This window comes from Semicossyphus pulcher, unplaced genomic scaffold (assembly GCF_022749685.1).
Source record: "Semicossyphus pulcher isolate SPU_LCO1_2020_fin unplaced genomic scaffold, fSemPul1.0.p SCAF_16, whole genome shotgun sequence".
Taxonomy (NCBI): Eukaryota; Metazoa; Chordata; class Actinopteri; order Labriformes; family Labridae; genus Semicossyphus; species Semicossyphus pulcher.
In genome coordinates, this window is record NW_027211670.1 from 6,090,150 (window position 1) to 6,101,964 (window position 11,815).

An 11,815-nucleotide genomic window follows, 5' to 3' on the forward strand; every position below is an offset into this window, starting at 1 on the left:
CCATGTTGTTAATATGTCACATCGAGGATTTGAAATGTTAGTTCAGGTGTTTAAAGAGGAGTGTCAGTATGTTTTAAACCTGCACAATATTTATACATATTTTAGGGTCTAAATGACTGATAGGTACAACAAACATACTTTGATCCTTTGATCCTAAAATGTAAGTGATTTAAACCCCAAGATATGTAAAACAGGTTAAAACATACAGGAAGTCCCTTCTAAGGCTTCTTACCTGTGGACAGCTGAAATGGCGTCCTGATGTCTGACCCATCATTTATCTCCACAGCACACCAGTAATAAGACCCATAAACAGACAGGTCACTAATGGTCACAGTGAAGATTCTTTGCTGTTTGTCATCAGAGATTAAAAACCTTCCTGAACCATCTTGTTCATTAGTTTTAACTGCGTAGGAGCAGGTACCCAAATCCAGTCCTTCACACAAGTATTTCACATGAGTTGTGTACTTAGACTCATAGAGACACGGGACAGAGACGGAGCTTCCTCTCTTCACTGACACTTTTCTGACTGTAGTTAAGCTGTGAATTCCTGCAACAAACAAATTGACCATAAAAAGTTGAAATTACAGTCCCATCATCTTCTGACATCACCAGAAAATACAAATGATAGAATAATCCCGGTGACCGACCTGTGAGTCCAGTAAGGATGAGAAGAGCGCTGAGATGAGCGGCCATGTTGATGAGAGAGCAGAGAAGAAACAACAGCGACCATCTCACTGTGAGAATGACGTCATGCTTCCTGTTATAACTGCATAGGTAATTTCAGTGGTTAACAACCAAAGACTGTTTCTACTGTCTACGTTAACTCTTCTTCTCCCCCTATACTGTATACAGGTTCCCACAGGGTTCTTCCTGTAGAGCTGAAGTTATATCTAGAACTTCTTGTTGGTATAATCTGGGAGCTTTCTGATGACGTGAACATCTATAAATGATCAACTCTCGCTAATTAGCTGAGACTCCTGACAAGGAAGAAGGGGATGATACCTGCATGATGGATCATGACATGAGGGATGATCTCACCATCTGTGAGACAGACACAGTAAACCGATTGTCTCAGCACCCATCAAGGCCACAGAGCTGAGAGGCCTCACAAAGCATACAACCTGCACCAACATCTGTAATGAACTTTGGGTTCACCTGGGACAACTCATCCACCTTGAACTTTCATTCAACTTGGGACAATTTACACATGTACATGTAACCCGCGTGTGTTTACGTCTGCGTTGTGTTCTGGTAGTGAATGACGATTAGGGACTCAGCACATGGGTTCCAGTTCTCTTCACTTCAGCTGTGTAACAGACAGAAATGCAGTGAATCTTGAGCTGTGTGTGTCATGAGTCTGCATCTGACTCTCCCCTGATAAAAAAAAAAAACAACACACAACATTATCTAAGCTTGCTGCCTAGCACTTAAGCTAACTTAGAGCGCTAGCATTAGCTTTTAATTTTCGAAAAGAAACCCATTAAAACGTAAATGAGCGAACTCCAATCTCTGCAGAACTGACACAGGACGAGTCAGATTTTACATAGAACTTAACACATTAGTTTGAATGTGTCCAGATCACAAATAACAACTTTATACGCATTTATTGGTGGAGAATCACTTCACGTCCACCGACCTCTGGCCATGTTAAAATTGGCTTTGGCCAGTGCGTGCACCGTGCGCGCACGTAGCTGTGTCATTACGCATTCGTACACACAGACTCCAAACCACCCACATGCAGAAGGGACAGTGGGTGGGTGCTAACACCCAATGTAACACCTGCACCCTCTGCTCAGCGAATAAATATCACAGCTTCCTCTTCTTCTCTCTTCTTTGTTTCTTCTTCCACTCTCTTTCTTCTTCTCTCTCTTCAGCTTACAGGTGGACTTACTTTAGAATCCGCCAAAGAATCCCTGCCGTGGATAAAAAAAGTATGAAGACTTTACCTTCACCTGAAATTATTTAAGCAGGAATCAAACTCGGATCCCATCGGCTACAGTCTGAGACGATATAACCTCTGAGGACACCGGTGAATGTGCCAGGCAATAAGCGATAAACGCCTTCCGGTGTCACAGTTTAACTGGTGTTGAATTAACTGGTGGCGGTCACAGACGTGTGTGGGCGTGGCTTATGAGTCCGTTGTTTCCGTGGCATTACGTTATTTTAAGGAAACAGAATCAGAGACGACACGTTTGTAGCGATCGCCGGTGGTGAGTGTACGGTTCACTATTGTTATGTAATGTTGTCCACAGAAATTGATTAACGGGTCTTACCTTTGGGCCCTACCTCACAGGTTCCTTGGTTTTGCTAATTTCTATAGGAAATTCATTAGAAATTTTAGCTCTGTGGCCTCCCCTCTCCACTCTCTAACCTCCTCTAAGGTCTCGTTCTCCTGGTCGGAGGCTGCTGAACGGTCATTCCAGAGGCTCAAGACAGTCTTCACCTCGGCGCCTATCCTAGTTATGCCCGACCCAAACATCAATTTGTGGTGGAGGTCGACGCCTCAGACACCAGCGTTGGGGCAGTCCTGTCACAGAGGTCAGTAAAAGATGACAAATTACATCCTTGTGCCTTCCTCTCCAAGAAGCTGTCATCCGCAGAAAGGAACTATGGAATCGGAGATCGTGAGCTGCTGGCGATGAAGACAGCGCTGGAGGAGTGGAGGCACTGGCTGGAGGGGGCCGAGCAACCTTTTCTTGTGTGGACTGACCATAAGAATCTGTGTGATTAAACAACTGTACAGGTGTGCAGGATATTGAACAGTGCAAAGTTTACAGTATTCATTTAAAAATAGTGCAGCGTATAGACAATATAAGTCCAGTGTGCAATAATGTAACGCATAGTCTGAATTACAGACTTAACACTCGTTAAGTCTTAAGTGACTGAGGGGCTGGATGAGAGTCCATGTCATGTGGGGGGGTGGAGGGGGATGGGGGCCTTGTTGACAAGGCTGGCAGCAGAGGGGAAGAAACTGTTCCTGTGTCGGGAGGTGTTGGTCCTGAGGGACAGCAGCCTCTTGACAGAGGAGAGGGTCTCAAAGAGTCTGTGACCGGGGTGAGAGGGGTCGGCCACAATCTTATCTGCACGCCTCAGGGTCCTGGAGGTGTACAGGTCCTCTAGAGATGGCAGATTGCAGCCAATCACCTTCTCTGCGGAGCGGATGATACGCTGCAGCCTGCCCTTGTCCCTGGCAGTGGCAGCAGCATACCAGACAGTGATTGAGCAGGTGAGGATGGACTCAACGATGGCGGTGTAGAAGTGCACCATCATTGTCTTTGGCAGGTTGAACTTCTTCAGATGCCGCAGGAAGTACATCCTCTGCTGTCCCTTTTTGATGAGGGAGCCGATGTTCAGCTCCCACTTGAGGTCCTGGCTGATGATGGTCCCCAGGAAGCGGAAAGACTCCACAGTGCAAACAGTGGAGTCACTGATGGTGATGGGGGCAGGTGTGGCTGCTGTCTTTCCACAACCATCTCCACTGTCTTCAGAGCATTAAGCTCCAGGTTGTTCTCACCACACCAGGTCACCAGATGGTCAATCTCCCACCTGTAGGCAGACTCGTCCCTACCAGAGATGAGTCCAATGAGGGTGGGGTTCGTCACGGCCAGAGGTTCTGGTGGCCTAACACGGCCAATTCTCACAGTAGTTGATTGATTTTCTAAGATGGCTCATTTCATTCCCCTCCCTAAGCTGCCATCAGCTAAGGAAACTGCGGAGATTGTGCTGCAACATGTCTTTGGCCTCCATGGTCTTCCCCGCAGGGTGTTATCAGATCGGGGGCCCCAGTTTGCAGCTCGTTTTTGGAAGGCCTTCTGTCATCTCCTAGGGGCCCGTGCTGATCTGACATCCGGCTATCACCCTGAGTCCAATGGACAGACAGAGAGATTAAATCAGGAGTGGGAGACTGGACTACATTGTCTGACCTCTCACAATCCCTCTACATGGGCAGACAGACTGGTATGGATTGAATATGCCCATAATTCTCTGCCTTCCGTTCGCCAGACATGACTCCTTTCCAGCGTGTTTATGCTTATCAGCCCCCGATGTTTCCGGCTCTTGAACCTGATGTGGCGGTTCCCTCAGCCCAGGCGTTGGTCCGCCGGTGCGGTAGAGCCTGGTTGCGGGTCCGTCAGACCCTCCTCAGGAAATCTGCGGGGTACAAGATGATGGTGGATGGTCGCTGGACTCCTGCCCCCACGTACCGTGTGGGCCAAAGGGTTTGGCTGTCTACTAAGGACCTGCCCCTGAGGTCTGTTTCCCGCAAACTGTCACCACGCTTTGTCGGGCCCTTCCCGGTTTCCAAGCTCGTCAACCCGGCTGCCATCAGGCTGAGTCTCCCCAGGACAAAGCGGGTCCACCCTACCTTCCATGTGAGCAAGATAAAACCTGCCATATCCAGTCCGCTAGTCCCCCCCTCCAAACCCCCACCTCCTCCTAGGATCGTCGACGGAGGCCCCGTCTACACCGTTAAACGTCTGTTGGCTGTTCGTCGTTGAGAGCGGGGTCGGCAATACCTGGTGGACTGGGAAGGTTATGGTCCGGAGGAGAGGTCTTGGGTCTCCTCCTCTAACATCCTAGACAGCACCCTCATTGAGGACTATCACCGTCAGCACCTTGAAGATCCTGGGTCGTCAGGAGCCAGCCTTTGAGGAGGGGGTACTGTCAGACCTGTCAAGTTAATTTATTATTTCAGCATGTCCTGTTTTATTTTGTTAACCCTTGTCTCTCCTCTTTTTAAGTTCCTGTCAAGCTGTCTCCCTCACCGTCCCTCCCTAACGTGTTGCACCTGTGTCTTGTTACGTTCACTCCCTTTTCCTTCTTGCACCCTGGTGTTCCCTCACTTCCCTGCCAGATTATCACTAGCCTTTGCAGTCGATACATCCAGCTCTCTTTATTAGATTATCCTAGACCCTCGTGTTTTGACCAGCTTTTTCTGTCCTCGTTCCTGTTTTTGGCCTGTCGGATCTCTGTTACCTTGCCTTCGCTTTTTGACTTCTGTGTACCGGACCTTGCTTGAATAAAGACCACGTTTTTTGGAACTATCACCTGTCTCCGCAGTTGAATCCTTACTCTGTGCCTGACAATATACTCGCCAGCTACTGATCTGGCCAGTGATAAGCCAGCGCAAGTAACTGAGAGGCCGGCAGTGGTAAATAAGAAGCTGACGACCAGGGCGGCAAGTCATGCGTCTAACATAGCAACCCAATGGATCGGCTACTGGCTAGGCTGGTCGTTAGCTTCCCAGGCTGGCGATTAGAATGCCAGCCATTTTAGGTCACAACTCTGTTTCCATTCTGGAAGATAGGAAGTCTCTCAGTAATACATTTAAAATGATGATTAAATTTTGCCTATTCATTAATTTTATTTGTGAAATATGAATGTTAAGAAGTGTAATATTGTATGACTACAGTTATGTGTAAGAATTAGTTCATTTGTTCAAGTTTATCGACAAGATTGTGCAGATTTGTTAGCTGGCTTGTCCACATAGAAATCACTGTTAACATGAGTGCAGAAAGTTTGCAAACCACTACATTTGTGTAACACATATTAATTTAATACATTTTTTTTTATTTGGGGAAGTTTTATTTACTTACCTGGAAAAAATCATGTGAAATAACTGCAGTCTATGGTGGATGAATGTCTGTAAGAGTGTAGACAGTTACTTTATTTTGTTTAACACAACTCTGTTTGGATTCTGTAAGGTGATGAGCTGAAATAAAGAGGGAGAGACACTGCACTGCTCTACCTCAAGAAAAGAACGACTCCTACGCTTATTCTGCATTTTAACTCAAATCCACCAACAATAAAATTAAATAAAACAACGCAGAGACTGGATAGGACATAACTTTGAATACGGGCTAAGGAGACATATTTCAGGGTTACACACGTTTCTAATTTTTAGTTTTTATATATTTCATCTTCGAAGTTCATGTGCTCTCAGTACGCCTACTTGCAAAACATATTTTTTTCCAACATTTCTATGAATATCTTGATTTGTGTGTTCCGCCCACATATTGCATGAAAAGACAGACGACATGACAGCTCCCTAAAGGTGAAGCCAAACCCTCTCTATCGCCCCCTGCTGACTGGCTGCAGTATAGGTCATAAAGCCCGCCTCCTCCATGTTAACAGATTGACATGAGTCAAACTATAAAATGAAAATACACGCCAAATACATTTTTCTCAAACATGGTTTCTGTCATTATAGTTAGTTCTTATCATGCTGATTTACGTCCAAGTGTTGATTTTTCTGACAAGTTTATTTTTTATTAGTTATTTGATGCTGTAAATGATGATTGACAGCTCTGTTGACAAATACGGCTCCTGCAGCCAATCAGTTCCAGATTAGCAGAGTGGAGGACGATCGGCAAGAGGAGACCTAACTGAAACAATCACTCCAGTCATTGAAGTTTCCTGTGATCATTAACCTCAGACCAACACAAAGTCCTTGTTTTTTTTATTTTCGTTAGCGGAAGTGGCGGGCGTCACCCGCCGATCTCTCGACTCGACTCTGGCTCCAAATGGCGTCAACATCGCAAGATGGCAGCGCCCATCATGGGGGCTATTTTGGCATCGATTCTGTACGATGAGAGCAGATGGAGACGCGTCGTCCTTCGATACAGTCGTTGGTTCCGCCCTTGTGTGTCAGCCTCCATTACTGCGGTCAGTCTGCTGCTGCCTGCTGCCCGCAACAGCAGCATGGGAAGTTGGATTAACAACATTAGACAGTGGCCCCCAGGTGCTGATGAAGGTACCGTATGTAGATGGAGATACAAACGTTATTTTAACTTTACATATTAGTCAGACGTTGATGATGTCAGGAGCCAGAAATAGAGAAAAACGGACCACATGCCCGTCCGCCACAGTAACTAACAGTAACATAATTAAGAGCTTATATTTGTACATAAAAATGTATCATAAAGAAGATCAGATTTACTTGTGGGGCAACCTTCTGTAAACAACTTTATTACATTTCAACGTTTTATTGTAGCAGAAATTAACGTAACTATAGTGACGTTACATAGAAGAAAATTCAACACTTCTTGGGACGGGACCGGTAATTCCCTGGATTCATGAGAAGGATTACAATCCTAATTTTTACTTTAATCTGGATGTTTCTTGCAGAGCTGCACGTGTCTGCAAGCTTTTTACTTGTGGTCAAATTGTGCAGCTGGTCAGAGAGCTGAGGAGAGACGGTGAAAAACCTCAAAATGAAAACATGAGAGAAAAACACAGCAGACAGCACAACGTGAGACATCTTTTTTAAACCCCGTAATGTACAGAATAGACAGACATTACAGTACACAGTCTTGATGACATAATCACAGAAACATTGTAAATATATTTGAAGAATGGATCCTTAGAGGATGATGACCGAGCCAAGGTTGTTCAACCCAGACAGACCTGAGTCACTCAGCCCTTACTCCATCATCAAGACCTGGAAGATGACGAGCTTCAAACACACCTGTCGTCCACCAGATACATACATTTAGTACATTTAGATAAACTTCAATAGTTTAAAATTCCCAACACAAACTGCTCAGTGCTTCTTTTGCAGATATCAAGTAGTACCAAAGTACCAAAAGGTGAAGGGAGCAATAATACATCTCATAATTAACACTCTAGATGCAGTTACCATAGCAACGATTGCACAAACAACAACAGCAGAAAGCACAACGTCTCACTGGAGAAAAAAGTAAACCATCACTGTGGCAGTTTCCCCTGCCACTGGTAACACACCACACCAGCACACCACACCATCACTCATTTCACATGCCACATGTTAGCCAGGTAGCATGCTACTGATAGTTTAGTGGGTGCACACACTGAACTACATTTAACATCTCAGTAAGTTTCCTGTGCTATTTTCCCCATAAAGTTTCACAGAAACACATTTAAACACATTGTTGTGGTTCATTGGTTATTGTTCAAAGTCGGTGTATCATGAGTTTGTATCTAATTATGTTTTTCTTTTCTTACCACAGTGCTTCCTGGTGCTGGGCAGTGACAAAGAACCTGAGCATAGTTTCAGGCTGTCTTTTATAGTGCCTGAGTAAAAGTAGAGAGCATGCTCAGTCCATCTTACTGCACCATACCAACTGATGGGAGTGTTCAATGGAGTTGTAAATGTATTCTTAGCTTGGATATTATGTGAAAGCTTTGATGACTCCTTTAATTTGTGGTAAATAAATGTAAATAGACTTTGTAATGTTTTCGGATATTGAAAATAACATGTATGGTTAAATTGATTACTTAATTGAGTTCAATTAAAGATGGTATGGTCCAGTGGGAGGGGCTTAGCCTTTAAATGGAGGGAATATACACTGCCTCAGCAGTCAGAGAAGGACTGTGGTGTTGTATGGAGGTTCTGGCAAGTGTATGTAAATATTTTTCTGCTGCATTTTGCGTCATTTGCTCAGATGTCCCTGGACTGTCTTTGAAGAGCAATAAAACACTTCATTTTTGCATCAATTGGACTTTGTCTTGCTGCCCTTTTTCAACATTTTGAGGTTAAATTACACCTTTTTCAGTCAGCCTTTCAACCTACTACCCTCACTCTAGGTCAGAGTGTGACAATCACCATGACCAGAAATGAAAAATGAACCAGTGTAACCAGCGTCTGTTAAATCCCCCATTTTCTTCTGTTTGTTCTGGTGAGCACAGAGCGTTACATCCCATCCACATCACTTTCAGCATATGACCTCTGGGTATGGAGGGAGAGACACACACACAGAAAGACACAGTTTTATTCTGTGCAGTTCTTCAGTTCTAAATAAAACATGTAAAGTGTTTCTATATTTATTTTGATGTACTAGTATTGTGAAATACAAATGACAGTTTCAGTAGTTGACAGTTACCTGGCCTGAAGTCTCTCTCATTGTCTCCACATTACTGTAAGTTACTTCCTCTTCTGGCTGTTAAAGGACAAAACTAAATGTAATTTACACAAAGTCTGAACCAGATGATATAACCTGTCAATTACATCATTTTAAAAATAGTAACCATAAGCAATCTTATATACTTCCTTCATTAAGGAATAATTACACACAAATATTTTGACTTGCTTTCTTTGAAACTGATATATATCACTGTCTTGTCTGTCTTTTAATATGAAGCTATACAGCCTGTAGCTGATTAGGTCTTTATGTTAAGCTTAGCTCACCCTGTGCTGGCTGTAGCTTTATATTTAACTGACTGATTTGAGTATAGATTCAATCTTTTCATCTGACTCTCCACGTGGAAGAAACACCAGGAAGAAAACGTGTCAAAATATTCTTTAGGTGAAACTGACTTTGAGCTTTAAGCTCACAGGCACATCCACAATATTGTACCATCTACAGTCGTTCTGCAAAGAGACGTTTTCTCTCATTATAAACACTGTGGAGATGAATCAGAATATCTTACTGGTGTTGCAGCTGATGTTTGGGCTGTGGTCCGCTCTGAAAGTGGAACAATCAAAACTCCTGTTACTGTCTCTCATTGTGCAATGACTGTGCGACACATGTCTACAGTTTTAAAGAGAAATAGTTAGAAACAACATGAGTTGGATTTATTAAGATCAGCACAGACTTACTTCGTCTTTTGAAAATAAACCATACGAACAAGCCGACCAGCACAACGAGGATCAACACGCTCAGACGGACGGAGAAACTCTTCAGGTGGAAGGAAACACTGTAGAATAAATTATAAAGACACGATGAAAATCATTAACAGATCAGTGTCCTTCAAGTAGAACTATGTTGTGATCAAGAAATATACTGCTGCACCATTTTATACAGTTTAGATGTTATTCATGATTAATAAAGGCAGCTTCATGTTAAAATGCATGTATTGAGACTCACTACAAATCTGTGACTGATTCATTGGCCCCTAAATCAGCCACAGTCTACTAAATAGTGTATTGACTGCAAATGTAACTGACCTGTGCGACACAGCCTGAACTGTGGTGTGTTCTTCATACTCAAACACAGACGTGTGATTGACAGGTTGATGAGTGCTTTCAAAGGTGCTTGAACCTCTTGTTGCTGCGAGTGTGGCTGAGAGAAACAACAGATGATTAACAGAATCATGTCACAAATATGTATACTAATATCACATCTGTATCAAATGCAACGCTTTGGTAATGTTGCAAATTATAACTGCACATTTTATAACCTTGTGCTCGTCTGTACTGTTGGTCAGTATTATGGTACTTACTGTTGCTGAGTCTCTCTTGAACAGTTACATGCACTGGCATCTGTAGGCCTCCTTTATCACAGAAGTACCAGCCGCTGCTCTGTGTCCTCAGTCCACTCAGAGTCACAGAGAAAACTTTGGAGACTTTGACCACTTTAATGGTCACTGTTGTTCCATCTATTGATCCAGACGGCTCCTTCACACAGGACCCTCCCAGCCTGCACCACCGACTTTCTCCACCAACACTATAGTGACAATGGACGGTAACATCTTCTCCAATAAATCCTGTAACCTCCTGACGATCCACAGAGAGCTGGGGCCGACCTTGAGGGACAACAAACAGCATTTTCTAAAATGTTGTGTTCAGCTGTTTGATCAGTACTTTCTGCAAAGAGTACATGTGGTAGATAAATGATTGATGATGATAAGAGTACTAATGGGATCAAATTGTTATTCTAAGTGTCTGACAACATTACAAACAGGTTTGCTACAGAGAAAGACCTTTTTTACAACAGAAAGATGCTTTTTTAAACCAGAAACAACCTGTAAATCGCCCACTTCAAAGCCACCAGACTCCATTGACACAAACAGTAATTTAACTCCAAAGAACACAGGAGTTGCTGATCCACTGCTGCATCAACCGGTTACTTAATTTGTATCGTTGTGTGACTCTGGTGTTTTAAAGGTTTGAATCCAACAAATAACACAAACAAACTACCTGATTGAGGCAGCAGGAGACCAGGAACTCCTGTGTTCTGTGAGGAAAAAATACTGTTTTTGTCAATGGAGTCTGGTGGATTAGAAGATAGCAATGTAGCTCACAGCTCTTTCTGGTTAAAAAGGATCTTACCTTCATAAAAAGGTCTATATGTGTAACAATCCTTTCTTTATGTTGTCAGCCAGTTAACAATCAGATAACAATCTGAGCCTGTGAGGGGCAAAAACCAGCATTTTTACTGGACATACTTTGATCCTAAAAATATCTGTATAAGTGATTTAAACCCTGAGATATGTAAAACAAGTTAAAACATACAGGAAGTCCCTTCTAAGGCTTCTTACCTGTGGTAACTGACAGCTGAAATGACATCCTGATGTCTGACCCACCATTTATCTCCACAACACACCAGTAATAAGACCCATAAACAGACAGGTCACTAATGGTCACAGTGAAGATTCTTTGCTGTTTGTCATCAGAGATTAAAAACCTTCCTGAACCACCTTGTTTATTAGTTTTAACTGCGTAGGAGCAGGTACCCCAATTCTGTCCTTCACACAAGTATTTCACATGAGTTGTGTACTTAGACTCATAGAGACACGGGACAGAGACGGAGCCTCCTCTCTTCACTGACACTTTACTGACTGTAGTTAAGCTGTGAATTCCTGCAACAAACAAATTGACCATAAAAAGTTGAAATTATAGTCACATCATCTTCTGACATCACCAGAAAATACAAATGATAGAATAATCCCGGTGACCGACCTGTGAGTCCAGTAAGGATGAGAAGAGCGCTGAGATGAGCGGCCATGTTGATGAGAGAGCAGAGAGGAAACAACAGCGACCATCTCACCGTGAGAATGATTTTATACTTCCTACTATAACTACATAGGTAATTTCAGTGGTTAACAACCAAAGACTGTT

The 11,815-nt window shown here is 43.3% G+C and overlaps 1 protein-coding gene and 1 long non-coding RNA gene across 2 annotated transcripts; both read right to left on the reverse strand.

Moving 5' to 3' along the window:
• Positions 1–8,557: 8,557 nt before the first annotated feature.
• On the reverse strand, positions 8,558–9,655 carry LOC138593099 (uncharacterized). The gene is made up of 4 exons (XR_011308315.1): positions 9,575–9,655; positions 9,406–9,440; positions 8,859–8,915; positions 8,558–8,704 (listed from the first exon to the last, which is right to left on the reverse strand). It is a non-coding gene; the product is annotated as an uncharacterized lncRNA (long non-coding RNA).
• Positions 9,656–10,000: 345 nt separating this feature from the next.
• Positions 10,001–11,521, reverse strand: LOC138593625 (polymeric immunoglobulin receptor-like; the record flags this gene model as incomplete). The annotated part of the gene is made up of 3 exons (XM_069664697.1): positions 10,001–10,037; positions 10,173–10,500; positions 11,236–11,521. Coding segments are annotated over 3 exons (651 nt in total), but the record flags the coding sequence as incomplete, so codon positions are not given.
• Positions 11,522–11,815: the final 294 nt, after the last annotated feature.